Source organism: Centruroides vittatus, unplaced genomic scaffold (assembly GCF_030686945.1).
Source record: "Centruroides vittatus isolate TY-2023 unplaced genomic scaffold, ASM3068694v2 scaffold_1015, whole genome shotgun sequence".
Classification (NCBI taxonomy): domain Eukaryota; kingdom Metazoa; phylum Arthropoda; class Arachnida; order Scorpiones; family Buthidae; genus Centruroides; species Centruroides vittatus.
In genome coordinates, this window is record NW_027122666.1 from 5,897,051 (window position 1) to 5,921,953 (window position 24,903).

At 31.3% G+C, this 24,903-nt stretch overlaps 1 protein-coding gene across 1 annotated transcript; it reads right to left on the bottom strand.

The window, feature by feature from the left end:
* Positions 1-24,466, bottom strand: LOC136986320 (histone H2A.V). The gene is made up of 5 exons (XM_067283816.1): positions 24,149-24,466; positions 23,994-24,071; positions 15,798-15,911; positions 7,637-7,766; positions 1-562 (listed from the first exon to the last, which is right to left on the bottom strand). Exons 1-5 carry the CDS (start codon positions 24,149-24,151, stop codon positions 501-503), a joined length of 387 nt encoding a protein of 128 aa, XP_067139917.1. The 5' UTR covers positions 24,152-24,466; the 3' UTR covers positions 1-500.
* Between the last annotated feature and the right edge of the window lie 437 nt (positions 24,467-24,903).

Consider the following 24,903-nt stretch of genomic DNA (forward strand, 5'->3'; position numbering starts at 1 on the left):
TTTTTTCAATATTGTTACAATGATGTAAAAACAAAACACATCAACAGATCACATAATGAGAATATTCTGCACAAATAAAAATATTTTAAATGGATTTATGAAAATACTTTTAAAGTAAAAGAACACTACAACTATCAAAAATTGGTGAGTTTTTATTAGATGTCACTATGTTTTCAAATACATAAAAGACACAGTTTGAATAACTGTAATATCATAAAACAAATTTAACTTCATTAAAAAAAAAAAAAAAAAAAAAAAATTTGCAAAAATTATAACATAACATTCAAAAATATTTTATCACTCCTAGAAGATATATGATGAAGTATTAAACTAATGTATTATAAAAAACGATTTTTTTTAAGATGAATTTTGTGAATAATGGGATGAAAATGTGAAAATGATGACTACAAAAATGTAATGTTTAAAAATAACTTTACAACTACTTGACTATATGAATAATTGAAAATTTCACAGTGACAAAAGTTGAATTTCTACAATTCCTATGGTGTTTTCTGTGATCCTTTCTTTCCAATGAGAGACTTGTGGATATGTGGAATGACACCTGAAAATATAATTACAATAATGATCAGAAATTATAATTTATGAATATAGTTTAAATGTTTATCCAAGTTACAACTTAAAATACATTTGCTTAGGTACAAAATACAAAAAGTAACTAAATTATATATTATAATTCTAATTAAATTCAAAAAAGTTTTCAATAAGATTACTGTAAATTTTTAAAATTTACTAATTATTAAAAAATGCTTAACTGTTGAGCTATTATTGAGTCAAATACTACTCTGTTCAAAAAAATATTGGGAATGGTTTATTAAACTTCACACATGCAATAGGACACTGTCATCACATTTTTCATTGTTTGGTATGACTTTCATTGACATCTAGCAGCAACCTGTGTTATCTGTCTTCTCTTGCAAATAAATAAATGCTTGTTTTGTGTGTAAAGGACTTTTGCACTAGCAATTTTTTAGAATGTTGAGTGTAATCGAGCAAAGAACATGACAAAAAATGCACACTCCGTAACCAATATCCGGTGTGAAAAATCCAAACATAGGTTGGCAAACGCTTTCAAATGTCCCTCCTGGGCTCTTCTTCAGGCCAAATGTAACTGGATTCTTACAATCAAATGAAAAACATTCGATTGTAAGAATCCAGTTACATTTGGCCTGAAGAAGAGCCCAGGAGGGACATTTGAAAGCGTTTGCCAACCTATGTTTGGATTTTTCACACCGGATATTGGTTACGGAGTGTGCATTTTTTGTCATGTTCTTTGCTCAATTTGTTCTTTGACCCAGTGTGGGGAAAACTTATGTTTTTATGGCAAAAAACATGCATTAAATTTTGTTTTTGTAATGGAATTGCTGCTATAAAAATGTTGAAAATATTGCAAAAAGCCTTTGGTGACGATAGTCTATCAAAAAGAGTGGTACAAGATGATGAAAGAAGACAGAGAATGCATCAAAGACAAACCATACTCTGGTAGATATACTTCAACTGATGAACAACATGTTGTTCAAGTCAGAGATTTAACGCTCAATAATCATCATTTAACAATTAGAGACAATATTGAATATGTTCCAATATCATTTGGATCATGTCAAAACAATTTTAAAAGATCCTTTTAGTTTGTGGCTCACTGCTTCTTGAGTCTCCTAAAAACATTGGATTTTTGCACCATAATAATGTACCTATTCACAATGCTCTTGTTGTTCATGAATTTTTAGCCAAAAATTTAACAAATACAGTTCTGCAAACTCCTCAAAATTCATCTGATATGGTACCATGTGACTTTTTCCTATTTCCTCAACTAAAATTTCCATTTTGTGTTCACTGTTTTTAGTTGATTGATGCTATAAAACAAAATTCACTGAGTCCTAAAGTGGTTTCATGAAAATGATTTTAAAGTATATATCAAGGATTGGAAAACACATTGGCATAAGTGCATTGCAGTGGGAGGGTATTACTTTGAAGGGGACAAAATAAATTTTGATGAATAAATTCAAAGGTTTCATTTTATTGAACCATTCCCAATACGATTTGATTACAGGAGTATTTCAATAAACATTTTTAATTCCTAATAACAATAAATAGAAGTGCAAAGCTACATAAAGAAAAAAAATGAAATATGGGGTGTAAAAGTTAAGTTTAAAATAAACAGAGTTGACAATTAAGCAAACTCTTTGCAAAAAGTTTAATATGATGTAATGTAAATGTAATATTGAAAGTGAGATTAGCAACAGTAAATGTTCAACAGTTCTTCAACCACACAATGGTTCAAACAGTATGATTGATTATATTAAATTTCTATAAATGTACTCATTGCAATCAATTTTACAACACTAAATGCATCTGTACAAGGCAATATTCAAAGGATGTAACAAGCATTTAATCAAATGTCAGTGTATCCTGATTTGGAAAAAGCATATTAATTAAAGTTTTGAATTTGGCTGCATTAAATTGAAAATGTACTGTACAAATAAATGGAGTTTTATGAAGTGATCATTTTGAAATGGACATCAATCTCAATTTTATTCATTATACAGTATATTCGATCTACAAGTTCTCGATCATTTCCTGCAACATACAATATTTTTAAACAGCACATTAGTAATACTGTTACATATGACATTTATTTAGAAAATAAAGAATGATTTGTGAGGCCTAAGTATACAACTAAAGTCTGAAGATTATCAATTACTACTCCTGTAACAAAGAAAGTCCCCAATATAATCCTCAAATTAACAATACAAAACAAACAGAATATATAGAGTAAGATACAATGTGATAAAATGTGTGTATAAAATGTCTGATAAAAGCAGCATTAAAATTAAGAATTAAAATTAATGAAGTAGTAGTAGTGGTAGTTCCTCCAATGCTAAGCAGCAATTATTTTCCATCAATTTTGATCATGAGCAAGGACTTCAGCTTCCTCCCTTATCAGATTGAGCATCTTCAGATCTTGGAGAAAAGTTCTATACCAAGTATTCCTGGGGTGTCCTCGTAGTCGTTGGGAACCAGGAGGAACCCATTTCCTGGCTGTCTTAGAGATCCTTTTGTTCTCCATACAAAAGATGTGGCCAGCTAATCAAACTCTTCTATGGGCAACAATGTTATGAAGTTTGCATATCCTACTCCTTTGGAGAACCTCTTCATTGGTGACATGGTCTAAATATCAGATCTTTAAGATTTGTCATAAACATCTCTGTTGGAAGACATTGAGTCTTCTATTGATGTTTTCTGATGTCTTCCAGAACTCACTAGAGTAAACAGCTATCGGAATCAGATGGAGGTGAACAGAAAGAATTTAGTTCTCAATGAGATAGATGGTGAGGACTAGATCTTGTTCATCTGCTGGAAGACAGTTGCCGCCGTTTCGATGCGGCACTTCACGTTCACTTCCGTGTCGTTGTTTTGGGAAATAACACTACTCAAGTAGGTAAAAACTACTTCCTCCAATCATTGTGCTCCAACAATTACTCCTGTAACTGTGCAGTGTTACTTACATGCATAATTTTCGACTTCACGGCACATATCCTGAGGCCAATTTTGTGTGCCTCCTGACCCAATGTAGTCATGGCGTGCTATAGCATTGTCCTCTTTCCTCTAATATAGCGATATCATCAGCAAAAACCAAATCTTCAAGCACTTGCTCTCCTGCAAATGCTGGTCAAGGGCAATCTGCAGGCATTGAAAGAGGACCACACAAAATGCCTTTCTAGGCACAGAAAGGAGAGTGATACCTTGCCAGTTGGTACATTTGGAGACATCTCCCCTCTTAGAAATTGTGACTGTAGCACCCTTTCTCCAATCCTCTGGGACTTCCCCACACTTCAGCACCTGTTAAACAATAATATTAACTTTTCCAACATATGCTGCCTTCCATGCTTCAAAATCTCAGCCATAATTTCATCCAGACCAGCTGTCTTATTATTCTTTAGGCTTTTAATCGCAAGCTCCACTTCAAGGTAATATTGCCAGTGTCCACCTGAAGCTCATTCTGTGTATCCTCAATATCGAAATTGTATATGATAGTTGGTTCCGCTTGATTAAATGTTTCCCAAAAGTGTTCCACCCATCTCTTGTTCCATCATCTTGAGTGATCAGAAACTTCTTGTTTTGTCTTTTATTGGAAGGCTGGAATTACTCCTTGTCCCAGTCAATTCATTGACTATGCAGTACAGAGACTTGGAGTCATTCTGGTTGGAAGCCTCCTGTGCTTCAGTGCCCTTTTGTTCTAACCATTCCTTCCTGTTTTTCTGACAACTTTGCCTGTTTATCCAACTCAGCATATCTTTGGTTTCCTTTCTCCATTTCAGCCATTGTTTTAGCCTGGTCCCTTTTAAGTTTTGTGGCTTTCCTCTCATCAATCAACTTCCATGAACGATCTTGGATCCACTGATCTTTTTGTCTTTCTCAACGTCTTCCAATAATGTTTTGGGTGCACTCAATGGTAATTTCTCTGAGGTTCCCACAGAAATCTTCTATATCTGTCATGGTTGGATCATTTAATTTTTCTATTGCAAACAGTCTTTTTAGCATGAGTTGCCTTTGATTATGAAGTTTAAGCTTAATATCTGTCCTAACTAGGTAATGGTCAGATCCAATATCTGCACTTCTATCATGCAGTAATGACCTCCACTTTTTACTAATACAAATAAAATCTCTCATTAAAAATGCACCTGTCTAATGACCACCAAGTCTTTTTATGAATAAGCCGATGTTGGAAATGTGTGTTCCCAACACACAGACTGTTGTGTTCACAAACGATGTTAGTCTTTCTCCATTGTCGCTCATATGAGCAGAGGATGCATGAGCACCAATCACAGTCTTGAGTCCTCGATAATCACCACCCAATTGGGCATTGAAGTCCCCGATCAGGACCCTCAGGTCATGATTTGGGGTACCATCAAAGACGTCTTGGAGCTGCTCATAAAATTCATGTTTTATTGTGTCCTACGTATCATTAGTTGGCGCATAAACCTGTACCACAGTTGCTTTGGCATGTCCATGGGCGAAGCAAGCTGTAATAATCCGATCACTGAAGGGCCTCCATCCAAGGAATGCTTTCATCACTCGTTTACTCAGAATAAGACTTACTCCACATTTGTACCGTTCTTCATGGCCAGCATACAATATTGTTTTGCCTTCACTATTGATTCAGCTGTTTGTCATCCATCTAATCTCACTGACACCAAGGATGTCCAACTGATTTTCATCAAATGTCTGTAATTTGCAAGTCTTCCACTTTGAAATAGAGTGCGCATATTCCATGTTCCAATTTTCGTAATATTTCTGGTGGAAAAGATTGTTTCTGACATAGGACATCAGACACTGTTGCCAGTTTCCTCTGATGCAGTCATATTACCTAAAGCTGAACTTCCGCTCATTTGATCGAAATTTGTTTATTCTTGCTGTTTCCATAGCACTCAGTTTTTACAGAGATGGGTTGCTAATCCGATGCCCAAATTTAAATATACTCCAGTAAAATTTATTGAAAAAATATCCTCAACCATTTTCTGAACTTTTTCAAATTTTCGAACTTATTAATGAAATAAACAAACAAATTTTAATGAAGTACAATAAAAAAATTAATAAAATTAAGTATGGTAAAATTTAATAAATAAAATATACAGTAAAACGCAATAAGTATGTGGTGCAAAACAGTATTAAACAAAGAAATTTCTGGAATAAAATATTTTTCTGCATATACTCTTAAACATTTAAAAATCAATAAAAAATGTGGATATGTAAAGACTCCCATATGAATACCTCTCTTGGTATGAGTCTTATGGGAGAGTCTTTACATATCCACTTTAACACCGTGCAATGCACCAACATTAGAAATCCCACAACTATGGATATCATTATTTAAACAATCTAAATTATAAATTTCCTTTCTCAGTTACACCACAGCCAAATACGGCACCATTATCTATATTTTAAATATTTTGGGGTTATTACGTCATCACAGCATATTTCTACACCTATAAAAGTTATTGCAATATTAATATGTATAAGGAATTCCATCCACGTGCTTTACATAATTTAAATAGTCCGTTAAAAAGCTAACTGTTCGAAAATTACAGTATTCAATTTTCACCTGAAGATGACAGCTGTAAGCTGTTGAAAGTGCTTGCGAGTACATGTGAAGTATTACAAATCACCATTTGTAACGCCACAACATCGATGTGTCAATCATTCATTATAATACACAAATATGAAAAACCATTATTATTTCTTCCAACAGAGAATGATAGATTCCAATAATAAAGCCAAGTATCTACATGAGCGATTTCATGATTTGATCACTTTCATGATCACATGATTTGAATATTTTCAACACTATATGCATGACCCACATAAAGTGTCAAAATCAAAATCATGGTTAGATATGAATTAGATGCTCAAGCTGAATCAAATTTTTAGTTAATGAATCAATGTAGCCAATCAGCAGGCTCAGTGGAGGAACACATTGAATGAAGAATTTGTAATGTCTGGAAATTTTTGATAAAAAACATGGAAAAATGATTAAAATATTCATAAATCAATGTTTTGTTTTCATTTTACCCACAAAGAACAGGTATATTGCCAGGTATATGGTGATCCAGAAGCCCCCAAAGGGAGGCTAACTTAATAATTAAAAACTATTTGAATAACTAATAAGTACGTTTTTAAACACATGCATGACAATCATTTTGAGAATTATCCAATAAATCAAATCTGCCATTTCAAATGTTTTAAAAATGTTTTGAAAGTCAACCAAATTTTCTTCTTTTGTCAATATGAATAGCTTGAGAGCCCCTGCAGCTATCTCCTTCTATCTACCAATATATATTACTATGATGATTACATTGTTGCATCCATCTTTGATTTATTCTCCTTCCTTTTCACCAGGTAGTGTATATATGAAATGCAAATCAAGTAATAGTATCAACTGTGTGAAGTCATGTGACTGTGTTGACATGATGTGGCAAACAAAATCACTCATGTAAATATCCAGCTTAAGGAGGTATATGTGCATTCATAGAATCTAGTATCCATTGTTGATTTTTTTGCTGTTTTGATTTGACTAACTAATAACAAATTTATGATGTAGTGATATTTTTCTTTACTTTTGTAAATTAATTTTTTAAAGTACTTAATATTTAAAAAAAGTTTCATAATCTTTTAAAGTTGTGTATTTTTTTTAACATTTGCATGAAATTGCAGGATGTAATCAGCATCTCTCTACCAAGATCCAAATATATTGAAAAAAAACTTTGATATGATGTCCATTTTTCATAAATTTCTTAAAGATTACTATAAAGCAAGTCTACTATATACTGTATAATGTAAAATTTCTATACTTATACATACACAGTTACAACATTGAAAAACTTTGAATAAAAAGAAAAAATTTAATAGTATATTTAGAAATGCTCAATTAATTCATCAGTTTATGCATTTAACTAAATAATGAATGTTTTACTGCCATCAAAAAATTTAATATTTGTATATATTAACACAGTATGTTTTAAATTATAAATAACTCCAAATCTTGTAAAAAGCTGAAAATACTTGAGAAGTTAATAAAAAAAAACCTGTTAAAATAACTAAGGAAAATGTTTTCACTTACCACCACCAGCTATAGTGGCTTTTATGAGAGAATCCAACTCTTCATCCCCACGAATTGCTAACTGAAGATGACGAGGAGTAATTCTCTTCACTTTCAGATCCTTACTCGCATTGCCTGCCAATTCTAAAACCTTTAAATATACAAATTTTCCAATATTTAATTTTACAACAAATACATTTATTTAATTAATATAAACACTAAAATGGTAAATTACATTACATTTATTTATTTTGTTATTTTTGTTAAAATTATATTATTATTTTTTTAAATATAATATGTAAAAAAAACAAATTTGCTAAATAAGTAACATAGCCTCAAAATTTAATGGTATAAACTAGTGATAAACAATTTTTCTGGATGCAGGCCACAAGCAAACTTCTTAGGTTTCTAGCAACCATATGCATTTTTCTTAAAAGTTGCAAGCTTTATTAAGCCTAGTGAGTACAAACATTTGATGAAGTCTTCTCGCCGCCATCTTGTAAACAATACATGTCCACTCTGGACAGAAGTCGCTCGCACGTACAAAGATTCTTTCTGCCCGCAGTCGCTGGACACTGCCACATAGAACATAGCCTAACTGAGTTAGTTTACTGGTTCTCTTGCTGAATTGTTGAAGGCATAATAAGCAACTTGGCATGAATAGTTTTGCATATTCAACTTGGCATATTCAACTTGGCATGAATTCAATAGCATATTCAACTTGGCATGAATAGTTTTGAAATCATGAGGTAAGATTCATTTATCATCTTTCTGATATAGTATGTAAACAATCAAAATATTATATTTCATTATGTATAAACTTAAGTAAATCATTCTTTAGGTATTTTGATAAACTCATTTCTTGTGTGCATTATAATGGACTAAACATTTACAAATGTTTTCAGTGCAGATGGCAGTATCTATTTTTGGAAAAAAAAAATGTGGGCAAATGTTTACATGCTACCATGGGACAAAAATGCACATGTGAACTTACTTTACAGATGAGGATTTTGCACTTTGTGCAGTAACAGGTATGCATGTTGATAAAGAAACAAATATCTGCAATAGCAAATAGAGAGATCAATAAAGAAGCCCATCATCTGGAGAAATAGATGCAGTTCCATTTACTTCCAGACCCAACGATTTCACCCATTCTTTTCTGCAGAAAATCAGAGCACTCCCAAAAAGGAAGTTTATTCAAAAAAGAAGAAAGAAAGGAAGAAAAATCCAAAATAACAAGCTGGCCTTTTAAGAATAATTTAAAGTCAAAAGCAGAAGATATGAAAAGAAAAAAATCAAAGGCAACAGAAACAGCAAAATGGGAAAAGTTACTCATAAATCACTTTTTGTGGATAATGGCATTCTGAATCCAAAAGAAAATAGTTCAGATCAAAGAGTTCTCTACCAAGGATGTTACGAAGAGTACAGAGAGCCTCCATATAAGGATCAGAGAATGTTCAAAAATTGTTTAATTGAAAATATTAAAATTTAATTTAATGATATTTTTTTTATTAAATTCTGTTCATCAATACACACTTTGTATATAGCCTTTCATAAAAACCTTGTCCTGAAACTTTTACCCTACCATGCATGCACTTTTGTAACCTTTTGAAAAAAGTTTATTAAATGACATATATTCTAAATATCAATAAAAATCCTACAGAATTCTAAAGAAGACAGTTTGAGAATTATTATGCGTATATTTCAAGATTCTCACTCTTCTAACAAGGAATTTACATTGTATAGAAAACTAAGTGCATACTCTTGCCTCACTCGCCTCTAATACTGTAGGATATTTATTTCATTTTATGTCAATTGAAGCTGCTGTAATAGCATAGAATTTAAAATTCCAAAACTAAATATAATAAAAAAAGTTAAATTTCTCTAAATAAATGAGTAAAAATTGATTAAACTTAATTATTGATTCATCTATCAAAAAATCTTTATCCAGTCTACGAGATAAATTCTATAAATATATTGTGTATAAAGAAAAGTCCTTGTTAGTAATTTTCTATATTTTATTTTTTTTTAGAATTTTTTTAAACTGAAGTGAATCAAAAAATAAATTCCATAGAAAAAACAGAATTTAGGGTAAAAAGTATACTTTAAAAAGAACATACATATTCTATTCAAGTTTAGTCATTCAACAGGTCAAAATGAAAAATGCTTCATTATAGCAAGGTATATTCTTCTTGACCTTTTCCCAACTATATGGGGTCAGCACTTTTTTTTTTTTAACTCTTTCCACCCTGTGGGCACTAAGAGGGCCTCTTTTAGAAGGCCCATTATGGGTTTGGCCAGGCCCACAATTGGGCGACCGGGTGGTGAGGGACAGGGCCCGACATATCTGAACAAATCCTTCCCCCGACATCTCCAAGACCCTTCATACTGGGTCTGTTTCTGGTTGGTGTAGCACATGCCCAAACCACTTCAGTCGATTTTCCCTCAATTCTTCTTCTAGCTCCATAATGTCCAAGCTTCCCCTAATGTAACTATTCCTCACCTTGTTCTGTCGATAGCTCACCTGATAGAGCAGTGGACTGTAGAAGTTAAGCTTATTGAATATTCCTCACCTTATCTTTCCTGACACACCACTCACCCATCTCAGCATATGCATTTCTGCAACATGCATTCTCTGTACCTGCACTTTTTTCACAGCCCAGCACTCTGAACCATGCAACACTGCAGGCCTAACAATCATTTATAAAATTTTCCTTTTAATCTTGGGAGGCATTCTTCTGTCACAAAGTACTCCACTAGTCCCTCTCCACTTAGTCCAACAGTTGCAACTCTTATATTTTCATCAATCTCTTCATCTTGCTGGAATACTGACTCCAAATATCTGAATCTTTCACTCTCCTCTTCAATTCTGACATTGATTTCATTCTCAGAAGCACCTTCTCCAAAAATCACATTTCATATACTCCATTTTCTTACTACTAATCTTTAATCTTTACCTTTCAGTCTTTCCCTCCACTTTTCCAACTTACAGTGTAATTTATCCTTGTCCACATTAATAAGCACATCATCTGCAAACAGCAGACTCCAAGGTATTTCATCTTTTAAGTCTCCTGTCAGCACATCTATAATCAAGACAAACAGGTAAGGGCTCAGAGCCAAGTCCTGGTGCAAACTAATGTCTAACTAATGGGAAACTTGGTCGCACCAAGAGTTTCTTATCTTGTTGTGGACCATTTGTACTTATCGTCAATGACCTTAATATATTCCTCCTTCATTTCTTTACTCCTTAATGCCAATCAAATCATTTCTCTTGGGATTCCATTGCAGGATTTTTCCAGGTCAATGAAAACCATGCATAAATCTTTTTTCTTTTCTTGGTGCTTTTCCATCAGTTGGCACAGAGGAAAATGGCCTCTACTGTCAATCTTCCTGGCCATGAACACACCAATTTTCCTTGATGTCCAAACACATTCTCAACCTTCTCTCAACAACTCACTCTCAGATTTTCAATGTTTGGCTCATCAACTTTATGCCTCTAATTTGAGCAATCCTGAATGTCACCTTTGTGAATGAACCTTTGCTCTTGTACACTGGTACCAGATAGCTTTTTCTCTATTCCTCTGGGATATTTCCCCATGTACAAAATTTTATTAAATAATCTAGTTAGCCAGTTATGGCCTCTCTTGCCCAATGCCTTCCATATATCCACTGGTATTCCATCTAGACCCACAGCTTTCCTATTTTCCATTCTACTCAAGGCAGTTTTGACCTCCTATATACTTATTACTTCAATTTCACCTTCCTTTTTGTCCATCTCCAGATCCATATCAAGCTTAGACTGGAAGTTCAGTAGACTACAGAAGTATTGTTTCCAATGCTCTCTATAATGTCTCATCAGTTAGCACTTGAGTTCTCATCCTTTATGAAGCATATCTGTCCAAGATCACTGCTCTTCCTTTGACCAGCCTGCAGTAGGCTGACCAAAATAAAAGAGCAGGGAATAATATATGTTGCTAACCAGCCAGTGGCAGAGTATATTATAACCAATTACTAAAAGCAATTTAATAACTTAATAGCTTACTGTGTATGAAAACAGAGCTTTAATAAATTATTAAAATTATAATTATTAATTTAGTTAAGAGATGGCACCTAACATCTACCTTTAGTAGCAAATTACTTAGTATTAATTATTAAAATTAGCAAAATTATAGCTCAATTATTTAGGCTATATGTTTCTACATTTTATTTTCTTAATTGTAGGTATTCTCAGTATTCATACTAAGAATTGCTTTTATTTAAAAATTTCTATCACTAATTTTATATTAAACCATAAACTATTTCCAAGAAGTATGTTTTGTTTAATTTTTTATTCAATCAATTTTTATAAAACTTTTCATAATCTCACTATCAAAACTGTAAATAATTATTTATAAAATTATTTCATTATCAATTTAATTTCAAATTTAAGACATTTTTTTTATCTATAATATCAAAATATAACAATTCTAAAACAATGAAAAATTTTATAGAGTGAAAAAATGGATTTTTTTGTTTTAAGTAAAATTTCATGACAAAAACATTGCCAAAATTTGAAGACAAAACTTCCATAACCAATTTTTTTTTATCATCACAACTTAACCCTTTCCATGCTAGCGATCTACAGCAAATAATTGAGTGGAATTCGTCATGCGGCGCATTTTTTGCACTTTTTGGATACTTTTTAAATCGCGATTTTGAAGCGAAATATCGCGATGTTTAATCTGCTTTTTGTGTTTCATTAAAAACATATCACAGTTTACGATTGTTTAATTTTTAGTTTCATAGAAATTTAAAATAATATTAAAATTTGAAGCTTACGAACAAAAGAAAAAATAATTAATTTACAGAAAATCGCTAAATTTTGTACATTTGTTAGTTAGATACATCTGTCTTCTTTTAAACAAAACAAACCCCATCTCTCTAGCTAGAGCGGGGAAGAAGTTATTGCCATTATCTACACTATGTCTCTAATTACTTGGCAGGGAGAGGAGTCGTAAAGCAACACGTTCAAGTTTATCATCATATATTTTTGCTTAAAATAGTGAATATTTGACACTTTTTTATATTTTTTCAAGGCTTTATACAAAAATACACTAAAATAAGCGATTAGTTAATTTTTTCCTGCAATTATGCAATATCTGGAAGTAATGAGTTTTTCGGTAAATTTTTCAGATAGAAGCTTTTGATAAGAAATCTTCTTGTCTAAATAAAGTCAAATAACATGAAAACTAGTAGAATTACACCTCTAAAATGATGAATATAGCTATTTTTTAACGTTTGTTTACATTCAGACTTTAATCACGTGGATTGGTTCTTCGCAGGAAAATCCCGACCAAATGGTTTAAAAAAAAAACTCTCATTCGTTGAAGTTGATTCAGTCATACTATAAATTACCAATTAGAGCATAATAGGCGTAGAAACAAAATTTTTAAAGCCAATTAACAGCAAGATCTTCCATAGATTTACTATAGGGAGGTGGAGTTTCCTGGAAATATTTATTGCTAGATAGTTTTAAAAACATATTTACTAGCCGAAATATTGTAGAATTAGCTAATTTAATGTCTACGTACATTAAATTAGTCAATTAATGCTAGAAAACGATTTAAAAAGCGGATTTATTGCGATTGTTTACATTTTACTTGGAAGGTTAAAGACAGGATTTTTTGCGGTAAATTTCCCTCTCACAAGTCTGTGATTAGTTTAAGTAATGTCAACAAAGACAGAAGATACCTAATAAAACTGTAGGAGTTTCCCTTTGTTTTCAGTCAACTGTGTAGTTAACTGCGAAGATTTGCTGTAGAATGGTAGGGGGTCTATTTTACCGAAATATTTATGGCCCAGGGGTGGTCACAAAACACTTTTTGGCTTAAACAAAGTCAATCGACCTACAGAAGAGCGAATCAAAGCTAAGATCGCTGGAAAATCGAATATAACGCAAAATAATCGAATTTTTTGATTAATTACGCCTAAAGGCGTATGCCGCATCACGAATTAATGGCAAGTCACGTGACATACGCCTAAAGGCGTATAACCGCATGGAAAGGATTAACATTTGTCAAAAAATGACTAATGACTAGAGTCAAAACTTTTATCATCTCAGAACTGAACAAAATGCCAAAGCACAGTAGCATTAAATAACAATCAAAAATTTTGACATATAATTAACTATAGCAGTAATTAGTAAGAGTTATACAGATACACCACTGAATTTCCAGCAACTGATGGTCTAGCACAATCTTTAATCTAGACAAAATTACAAGAGGGAACTAAAAAATCCCTTGGCCATCAGATGGCATTGAATGTAGAACATGCTTATTTACATAATTTACACTGCACTTGGGGGTGATACTCAATTTTGCTTAAATTTATTCCTAGGGATGGCTTCTGAGATGAGTGTCAGTGGTGGTATCAAATAAATTTACCTTTAAAAAATATAATGGCCAGGACAATAATAAAATATAAGAATATTCACAAATAAAAAGCAATAATTGTCTTTACATCTTGTCCTTTCTCAACACCTCAGAAACAAGTCTTTATGGCAGAATTGTCCTTTCATTTGAGAATAATCATCTGCCTCAATATGTAAAAACATTAAAAAAGATCCCAGGGATAACAGCAAAGCTTTGGAATGATGCCATAAATTTAGTGATGTAGTGGTATTTGGAATTGAATTTCAAATCAAAACATTATAAAACCACAATGATATATTTCATGTTAAAGAGCAAAGACTAGCTCTAATCAAATCCTTATTTTAGTATACACTCAAAGCATTGTCTGGTATGAACAGAATAAAATATTAAAAACAAGAATAATGCCTTAAATTGAAATTTATTTATTGAAATGTAAATATAATATTAAAAACAATTTTAATATGTATATCTCTTAGTAATAACCTCTTCACAAAAGTTGATTATATTAACAAATACAGTCAAACTGTCTATAATAAGAACCCCAAGAGACTGAACAACTCTTCCTTAGTAGACAGGCTTCTGCTATATATAGGTTACCTACTATAGATATCCCTTGATTAACTTAATGCAATTAACAAATTTCTTGATATTAGTGTATATCAAAATCTCATTAATCAAATACAGTGGTACCTCAGTACTTGGCCGAACAATCAAACCACCCACTAGAACAAATTTTCAGTTAATAACAAATATTGTTATTTCAACTTTAATTTTTTCATTCATCCGTAAAAAAGTTCTCTAAGATAAAAACAAGTAACCAATTTAAAACTAAAATAAAACCTTACAGCTGCCTACTTTCATCCAACAAAATTAAACTCAATTCAGTTCATTTTTTTCATGAATGAAAAAAAAAAAAAAAAAGTGCGTGCAGATCACAATCATCAGCATGTTTTACAACCATTCCAAGTGGACATAATGTTTCAACAATACGTGTCTGTGACACATTGAGATTTGTTGCAAATTCACAAGTTGTTATTCATAAATCTATCAATTTCTTCTCACAATTTATCTTCAACAGCTTTTGGGGTCCCATACATTTTGTATCCTTTAGTTCAAAATTTCCTGAATGAAACTTTGAAAACCATATTTGACACATTCGGAGTTTAGAAGTATCTTCCCCATACATGGTAAGAGTATGTTTTACTGTTTGCATAGAGTGATATCCTTTACAAAACTTAAAAAGCATGTGTAATATGCCCCCGATGTGCATTTTACCTGCAGACATTTCAATTTGATTTTATTTTGACTTGATTTTATTCAAACAAAATGTAAAAAAGCTTAAAATAAGCTTCAAAACAAAGAATAAAATCTCACATCAGGAATTATGTAATTATAAGTTATGAAATTTAACACAGCACACATTTATGTTAAGTGAAAACAGCTGTTAATAAAAATACACAAAATCTTTCAAATCCCAATAAAATTACAGTAATACAGTATAGTCATATTTTGCTACTCTGTATTGGATATGTGTATTTTTTGACTTTATGATTTATACATGCTAGGCTTGTAAACTTCTTGTTAAATTTGTGTTAAAACAGATAAAGATACAGATTTCTCCATTATACGATTTGATTTTCCTTCCCGTTTCCACGTTGTACTGTACAGGTTCCACAATATAGAGATTAATTTACATTACTTTCAGCAAAAAAGTCAAGGGGCTAAAGAAATGTATTAAGGACAATATATTTTTGAAAATATTTTCCACTTACTTCAGCAGTAAGATATTCCAATATAGCTGCACTGTAGACAGCAGCTGTGGCTCCAACTCGTCCATGACTTGTAGTTCTGCTTTTCAAATGACGATGAATACGTCCAACAGGAAACTATAAATTATAAAATTATTTTTAAATAGTCTCTTATACATTACTATGATATCTAAATTAATGACAAAGTAAATAGTGGCATTCAATTGTTTAATTTTGATCATAAAAATATATATACATGAGGTAAAATAGTTTTCATATCCCTAATCAAAAATCAAAGTCAATTTCAGTCTTGAACAAGCTTACATTAAAAAATGTATTAAAGTAAACCTTGTTGCATTTATGTAAAACTGATAAAGTAAATATCTTATGTAATACTTCTTTCCAATAAATTAACAAATGGCTAGCTATTTAACAAACATATTCAATGATAAATCTCTTTTCAACAAATGAACTGTAATTTTATTATTAAAATTACATTCCTAACGACTGTTTTGTTTTTTGAGTCTTTGAATTACAAATTCTTTTGATACAAGGTACACTATTACAAGAACAGACCCAATGATACACCACTGGGTCTGTTCCTCTACAATACTTTTATTTGGTTTCAGCATAACCTGAAAATTCTGCCTCAAGTAAATGTCATTGTAAAAGGAAGTAAAACAAGAATAGCTAATTTCGACATACTGAAGCAAGAAAAAACTTAAACTTTGAACTTTATCTGGATATTGCAGACTATCATTGTTTGGACAGACCTGAAAATAGATTTTATATTTTTATGTGAATGAACATTGTCTTTTAGCAACTACATGGACAGTAAGAATAAGGGCAATGTTGCCAGGTTAGACAAGTTATTGTCAGATTTTAAGTCGATTGATGCTATGATGCAATTTTTTTCACGCTGGCGATATTTTTTATGCATATGATAAAATTTTTAAAAAACTCAAAATTCCAATCTTACATTATATTAATAAATACAATTACAACTACACAAACAGGTGTCTTAAAGGAACTTTCAAACACACAAAAATTGCATAACACATTGAAAAACTATCTTTTATTTCAGGTTCAATGCTGGAGAAAATTGCAAAATTATTACAAGCTTCATCAGCAGCTCTTTTTTACTGTGATCAACTCCTGGTATAAGCTATTTAAAATCTATGTACTGTACAGTACATCAGTACTCTGTATATCAAAATATTTCTTATTGTTACTTTAAAGCCATAAGCTAAAAATATGATTTTTGTTAAAAGCTACACTTTTAAGCTAAATCTGGCAATATTTTGGTAAAATGACTATGTTTACAATCATTCACCTCATTTTCATGAAATAGAAAAAAGTTAGTTAGTTAATTTTAGCTTTATCCTATTCATGGACTTCAGCAATAATGTACAGTAATAGATCACATATTAGTTTTCTGTAAAGATTCTTGTCATCTGAACACTTCAGTAAAGAATTCATATACATCAAATTCTGTTTTTACATAAGTTCCCTCCCTCCAAAAAATGAAAATTGTGTTAAAAAGGATACTGTCTGTATAGAAAAATGAATGATAATTTTGAGGATTAAGGTTTGGAACCAAAGCGCAGCAGTTGTAACTAGACAAACAATATGTTTTTGAAACAAATTTTTGTTTATTTGATGATAAAATGCTTGTAACAAATTTTTCTTGTATGCATGTTACTGATTATAAGTAACTTAATGCAACCAAAATTGTTTATGGTTTGTTATGAAGCTTTCCATTCAACATTCTTGTAATTTTATACAATAGAGTCCAGACTTATCATTTATAAAAAGATGTTTTCTCCTAACATGAAGAGATAATTTATCTTTAGAAATTATAACTTTTATATTCTGTGAGTACTTGCTAATACAGATTGACATGATCATTAAATTTATTGCTTAAAACCAAATAATAAAATATACAAAATAAAGTATTAAGAATTTTTGAATTTGCATAGGTATTTAGATTATTGAATAAAATTACCGAGTATCAATTTAAAATGATATTATTTAGAAGAATTACAATTTTTTACAGTTTTTATGCTATTTTAACAGAATGGACTAATTTGGCTTGTATATATTATATAACATAATATTCATCACCTACATGTAATATTACATTTGGTTGCTTAAGGAGTGTTTGTTGGAGTAGGCATGAGCTAAATTACATATTTGGTCCCTTCTATACCCCTGCTTTATAGCTATGTCCTCCAGATGTTTTAACTCTTTCCCAATTTTTGTATGGTATGTAAAAGCCAGTTTTGTCAATGCATGGAAGGCAGCCACCTTGTATAAAAAAGGTTAGTCGAGTTTACCGAAACAAATAATGGTAAATAGTAGAGTTTGTAACAGATGCCAGTTTCTATGTGGCCCTTATTGAAACAAATGTCAATATCTAATAACCAGCACTCACTTCTTAGATATTGACATTTGTTTCAACTAGAGCCACATAGAAACTGGGATCTATTACAAACCTGGCTATTTACTATTATTTATTCTGGCAAACTCAGCCAACCCTCTGAAACAACTCAGCCAAGTTAATATATAGAAAGTACTAGTATACAAAATAAATTTTAAATAGAGTTAAAAAGGACACAAAGGCATAATAATTAAACATCAGCCAACCCTCTTTCATACAAGGTGGCTGCCTTCCGTGCACTGACAAGACTGTCCTTTACATACCATACAAATTGGAAAGACACTATAAAAGAGCTAAAACATCTGGAGGACATAGCTATAAAGCAGAGGTATAGAAGGGACTTAATATGTAATTTACTTCACGCCTACTCCAACCAACACTACTTATGCAACAACTGAACAACTAAGGAGTTTCCAACAGAAATCACAACATTTGTTTCCATTATAATCATGTTATTTTCTTTTCACTTATACAGAGTTAATTGTTATTTTTCTGATGTAGACTAAAAACTTAAAGCAAAAAGTGCTTACAAATTTTACTTTTTTTTTTAAATTACTTAAATATTTGATCCACAATTTTGAGTTACTAAATGTTGAATTCAACATTTTCAGAAAACTGTTTGCCATCACCATTCTACAGGAATTAATACAAGTTCCCTACTTACAAATGTTCAACTTTCAAAACAATTTGACTGTACTGTACATCTAAACTTTAAATTCTGCAAATTCTGAAGTTCTCTTTCCACTCATGGGTGGTGTTGGAATCAGAATTTGGCCAGTAATAAATACTAAATTTTTATTGAATAATTAATGTGGGCTTATTTCTATCATAAATCTTTATTTTTGATTTTCTTCCAAATTCTAGGTTCCATTGTCATTGTGAGATGGCATTAAAGTTAGTAATATTGGAGTAACATTATTTTTATATTTGCAATTTTTAAAAATAACACTTATGTTAAACCTGGTAAACAGAGGGGTTGTGTTATAGCAGCGATTCTCAACCTTCTTAGCTCCGCGACCCCAAATAGTAAATATAAATAAAATTAATATTTCATGACCCCACCCAAAGGAATAACCACCAATTAAGAAAACAATTTGCTTTTGTGTGTTTCTAATGTAGATCCACATATGGAGAAAATTTTAAATAAAATACAAATTTAACCATCACATTAATTTCTTTTCTTTACATGTGTATTTATTGTAAGTAAAATGTTTAAAAGTTTATAAGAAATGATTTTTTTCTCATAAAATGATTTCATTATTGTTTCACGACCCCCCGGTTGAGAAATGCAGTGTTATAGGATAGCTAACATTTCCGAGGCCCCTTCTAGGCTCTTCTTCAGGAGTTTTGTGTAAATAATAAGCCAGACGATTTTCTTTTAAAAAGTTTATCATTTGAATCACGACATGCACAAACCTTCCAGCAGATTTATAAACGAAACGAGCGATGTTTTGTGTAAAGTGCATGTGCTCCGTAATGATGTTGATGGAAATTTTTAAATGTTATTATCTAGCAGGATCTGCCACGCTGTTAAAAGGGGCATCTCTTCCTTAAAATTAATGCACATGGTGTTGCATCCTGCTCTAAATATCTCCATAGCTAGCCTCCGACCATTTGAAATGTTTTGGGTGGGTGGTGGTGAGGATAATGTGTGCCACGTTAAAGTCCACTGTGATGTCCTGAGCGGTCGCATATGTTGAGAGAGCCGTTGTAGTTCTGTTGTATGTCAGCCTTAAGTTCTTTAATCCTTATCCCCAATGTATGCTTGGTGGAGCCAATATAAACCATTTCTCTGTCAAATCTGTGGTCTCTGAGTGGGATTGGTGTATATTCCCAGTAGTCTGACTGAGGTCTTTCGGAGGGTCTTTTCCATTGCATAGTATTTTGAAAATGGTTTGGCATTTTCTATACGCTATATTGATCCGACATCTCTTGGCTATCATGGTATATAAGGATTTTAAATGTGGTTTAAATGTGATGGGGATCCTTTCTGTATTTTCTTCTTGATTATTTATCTATCTGTCTTTCTGTCGGATTTTATGCTTCCTGATTACTTCTGTGTCGTTTATATAATCCGTGTATAAGATTGGTGTACCCGTGGCCACTGCTATCCTTTCTATATGTTTCATTTCCTGAGTTAGTGCCTGGTGGGAGGAAGAGTGCATGAAAAGCCCTGAAAGCTGCTACTTTGTAATGAAAAGGATCACAGGATCCTGTCGGAATATACGTGGAGATGGTACTAGTTTTACAACATATCAAAGTGTGTATGTTTGGCCCTTCAAAAGTGATGTCAATATCCAAGAAGTGGACCTTTGAGTTACTGTGTTGCTCTACTTGAATTAACAGACCATAACGATTGTCATTCATCGCATTAACAAATTGTTTTAAGATTTGGTTCTGCCCTCCAAAGGATGATTATGTCATCCATGTAACGTTTATAGAGTAGCATATTGGTAGGAAGCAAGGCAGAGTGATGTTTTCTAATAATCTGACCACTGTTTCACATAGATCCCCAGATACTGGACTTTCCATGGAAACACCTTTACATTGTGTGTAAATAATCTTATTAAGTTGGAATACAGAGCTGTAGCATATCATGTGGGACAGCTCAAGAATTTCTTGGTGCATTGTTCTATCATTAACCTTAGAAAGAGGAAGTCCCTAAGCGTGCAGAAACATGGTGGTATTCAATTGATGGATATAATGATCTGAAGTCCAAGACTGTAGTGTACACAGGAGAGGCAACTAGGTTGCTGTATTAGTTCTTTCAGATTGGATATAGTGAATTGGTAACCCTCTAAGTGCATGGTGAGCATGTGTGTGGACAAAGCCAGGACACCCACTCAAATATTGGAGAAAGCCACACACTACATAACTAAATTTCTATTGGAGAAATAATGAAAAATATTTAACAGAACATAAAGAAATGTTAAAATAGAGAGCTTTTTTGACAACAAACATATGACATGTATCAAAGTCAAAAAAGTGATCATTGCATTTGAATATATAGGATGCAACAGTGACTGAGGGGGATTAAAGAAAGCCTATCTACATTAAAGACATTTAGTTTTGGATAGCTCAATAGTTTCCAATTCTGAGCTTTTATATGCTATTAATATATCTGACTTGAATAATATGAATCAACTAGACCTAACAAATACAACTAATAACAAATTTAACCTTACATTAATTAATTGGATTGATTTCATACTTTATAATGGAATGCAGTCTCCTTTTAGAATCTTGAGTTAACAAGATAAATTATTTTTATTGTTCATTCCTGAAAAAAGCAACTTAAATTCATATTCAGAGAGAATCCTTAACAAGTGTATTAAAAAAATAAAATTAAACATAAGTTAAACTAGTTATAGAAAACGTTATATTATTATAAAAAGTGAATTCCATTAATAAAAAAAATGTTATGTATACATAACTGATACATATGTAACACTATTAAGAAGTATTTATATTAAATTTATTATATTTTTTTAAATCTACTTTCATTTTAAAAAGTAAAGAACATCAAGATCACCAATTCTATAAGAAATAATATTCAAAGACAATTACAATAAAAAGTTCTACATTTAAAACTCAGATTAAACCATCTTCTATCAAAATGTAATATACAAATTTTGACAAGTAATAACCATTAAGGATAATTAGCAAAATGCCAAAAACATGGAGTACCTCTAATTAGCCAGATTTAAGTAAGCTTAATCATAGCTATTTTTCCATTGAAAATTTACAAGCTACTAATGTTAAGATCACATGTCCTGTTTTACACCTATCATGCAAAAATTCCATTAGTTTAGTATTTGCCCTGAATTTTTTTGGTTTTTAACCAGGCATTATTGTTAATATATGAGAGTCAACTAAAATTAATTTTGTTTTGTACAATTTGCACTGATCACAAGATGATATTTAAATTGCATATACAAAAAAAAAAAAAAAAAATTAAAATGATAAAAGCTTAAATGATTGCCAACAAGCATTGCCAACAAGTTGATATTGACTGGTATATTGAAGGTCATTTTTAGTCAATGTGGATAATATGTTCAAATGCAAAACATTCATAATTTTCATGCAAATACAAATTTCATATTTCCATCATAAAATCTTTTATTATTATTAATACAGGTTGTTAGCAGTGCTGTGTGAGGTAACAAGTGATTGTCTTGTTTCTAATTTATTGTGGCTTAGCAAAAATGAGCATATGCAGATACTCAACAAGAAACACAAGATAATGAAATGTACAGTACTTTCTGCCAATAGTCATAAAAAATGAGAGGATGACATGACATTAAGGTCACCGATTTTAATCAAATTCGATGAGGATATAGTGCATTCCCAACAATGGACATGCCGAGCAGTAAGGCACAACACTCAAAATTAAAGGAGAAAATTGAAGTCGAAAATTACAAATCACTTAAAACCTTTAGAATTTCCTTCATTTGCAGAGTGGCAAGTGACTTGGTGAGGGAGTGTGCCAGTTTCATAATTGCAAGGTTGGTGTTTTGAATCTCAGTGTTATCAATGTATTTTTTTTTTTTTTTTAATACAAAACTATAATTTTTAATTCTTGGTATTTTTAAATTTAAATTTATTGTATTGTCAGAAAGAAAAACTATTTTATTTTTAGAAAACTATAAACCACAATAAACAGGGTAATAAAACAATAAAGTCCATCTGTTTCAAGTAACAAGTCAATGTCAAAAGCAGTTCACAAATGCTACCTAACAATATTTAACAACAAAATATTTTCTGTATTTTCATGTACAGCATGTACTTACTCTGGCAACAAAGTCATTGTTTAACCTAAATGCATCTTCATTTGCTATGGAACAAAAAGATGGCATCAATATCATGCTAACATCAACAGCATAGAAATGTGTTCTGCAGAAGAATCACTGCATGACAATATTACAAAATTTACATATTGCAAAAGCATCCTTCAAAATCAAGACCAAATTGCATTTGAGGGTTCTTGGTTATGTTATTTTAGGAATTGTTTTATTGAATACTAAAAAAATTTCAGTTAGGTGCAAAGTAAGAGTATCTCTTTTCTTCTGTACACAAAATTTCAATACCTTCTCATGCTCAGTGCATGAACTGTATACAAAACAATATCTAATTTGAATTAATTACCATATGACAAAATAGCTTAGAAGTTTGTCTTTTATGATATATTTAATCTGGATTATAAAATCCATTAGTAAATAAACTCCTTTTTAAATAGTAAAGGTAAAATTATTGGAAAATAAATAATCAAAATCTTATAAATATATAACAGCTATTTTATAATAAATGTTTTTATTCATTTAACACAAAATAATTTTAAAATTTGACTAAAAAAAGTTTTATATATTTCATATGTAATAATACAGCCATCACCATTCACAAAAGAAACATACACATTTACAATAGTTATGACTTAATGTGACAAGATATTTGTTTTGTTTTATCAAAGTATTTTTGCATGCTGCCGAACAAAACATGCACCTTAGATATCAATAATGTAAATAAATTCTTGAAATTAGACTTGTGACTGCTTCACTAATAGGTTCAATTCCAACCAATGGTATTTTATTAATTAATTATAACGTCATTATTTATTCAGGTCCTGATAAGCTAGTAATATACAGTATTTACAACTCAAAATGAGTAATGTTACTTTTCAAAGCTGTAATTTCTAAAATATAGAGCGTGTTTAATTTTTTATCGCTTACTAAACTATTAAATTAGAATTAAACTTGCATTCGCTATTTGAAATGAATCGTTACCTGCAATCCAGCTCTTGCAGATCTAGAAACTGCTTTCGCTTTCGATTTTCCCGAATCTTTTCCAGCTTTGCCTCCTGCCTATTATAAATAAACACAGGAAATGACTACAATCGCTTTTTTAATTTCTAAGCGCCTATATTTGAAGCGTATCCTACCATTTTTTACTTCAACGAAACGTCTATAAATGCAATCCAAACGAATCCCCGCCAAAAAACGAACGTTACCTCCTCATCCAACTATTTCGTCCAAATTATAAAATTCAATCACGTGGGTTGTTATGTCCAATGAACAGCGTGGAGGAACAATTTTAACCAATAAACTTTTTTCCCGAATGTATCACGTGATATTTAATGAAATCCGCGTCTGCATGTGCAAGCGGGTGAAATGTGCTCTCACATTTATCATGTAAACGCTTAAGTATATCTATTAATTCGTGTTATAACTACTTTTTTAATATCAAAGCTGCATTCGAATAAATTAATTTAAAAATTCTGGTTTAGTTCAGTATTTCTTTTTGTTATCTAACCTAAAATATAATAAAATTTATTTAAAGAATTTCATAATATGTATTCTTTCCAAAATTACAGTTTTAAATATTTTTATAATCAGTTTTTAAATTACAAAGTGCTCCAAAACTTCTTAGCCTCATTCAGGGCCATAGAGTAAATATTACCTAAGCCCGTTCGTTTCGTTTAGAAAATGTACGGTACACTTTGATGTCAATTTGACGTCACAGCTACATTAAGGCCACAGATTAATTATCCAGATCCCATACTCACATCTTTTGTATTGGGTAAAATAATAACGCATCCGGCCGTAAGATGGCAGTACGATCGTTTACATTTCGATCCTTAAATAATTAATTAGTTTAAAATAATAAATAACAAACGATTTTGCCACTTGCATAAAA

Bases quoted from the DNA above. Each gene is read 5' to 3' on its own strand.
- LOC136986320 (XM_067283816.1), bottom strand. The intron at 15,912-23,993 runs GTAACGATTCAT...TATAATTTATAG, and splicing joins CTGCAAGAGCTGGATTGCAG to TTTCCTGTTGGACGTATTCA. The intron at 7,767-15,797 runs GTAAGTGGAAAA...GTATATTTAAAG, and splicing joins TGGAATATCTTACTGCTGAA to GTTTTAGAATTGGCAGGCAA.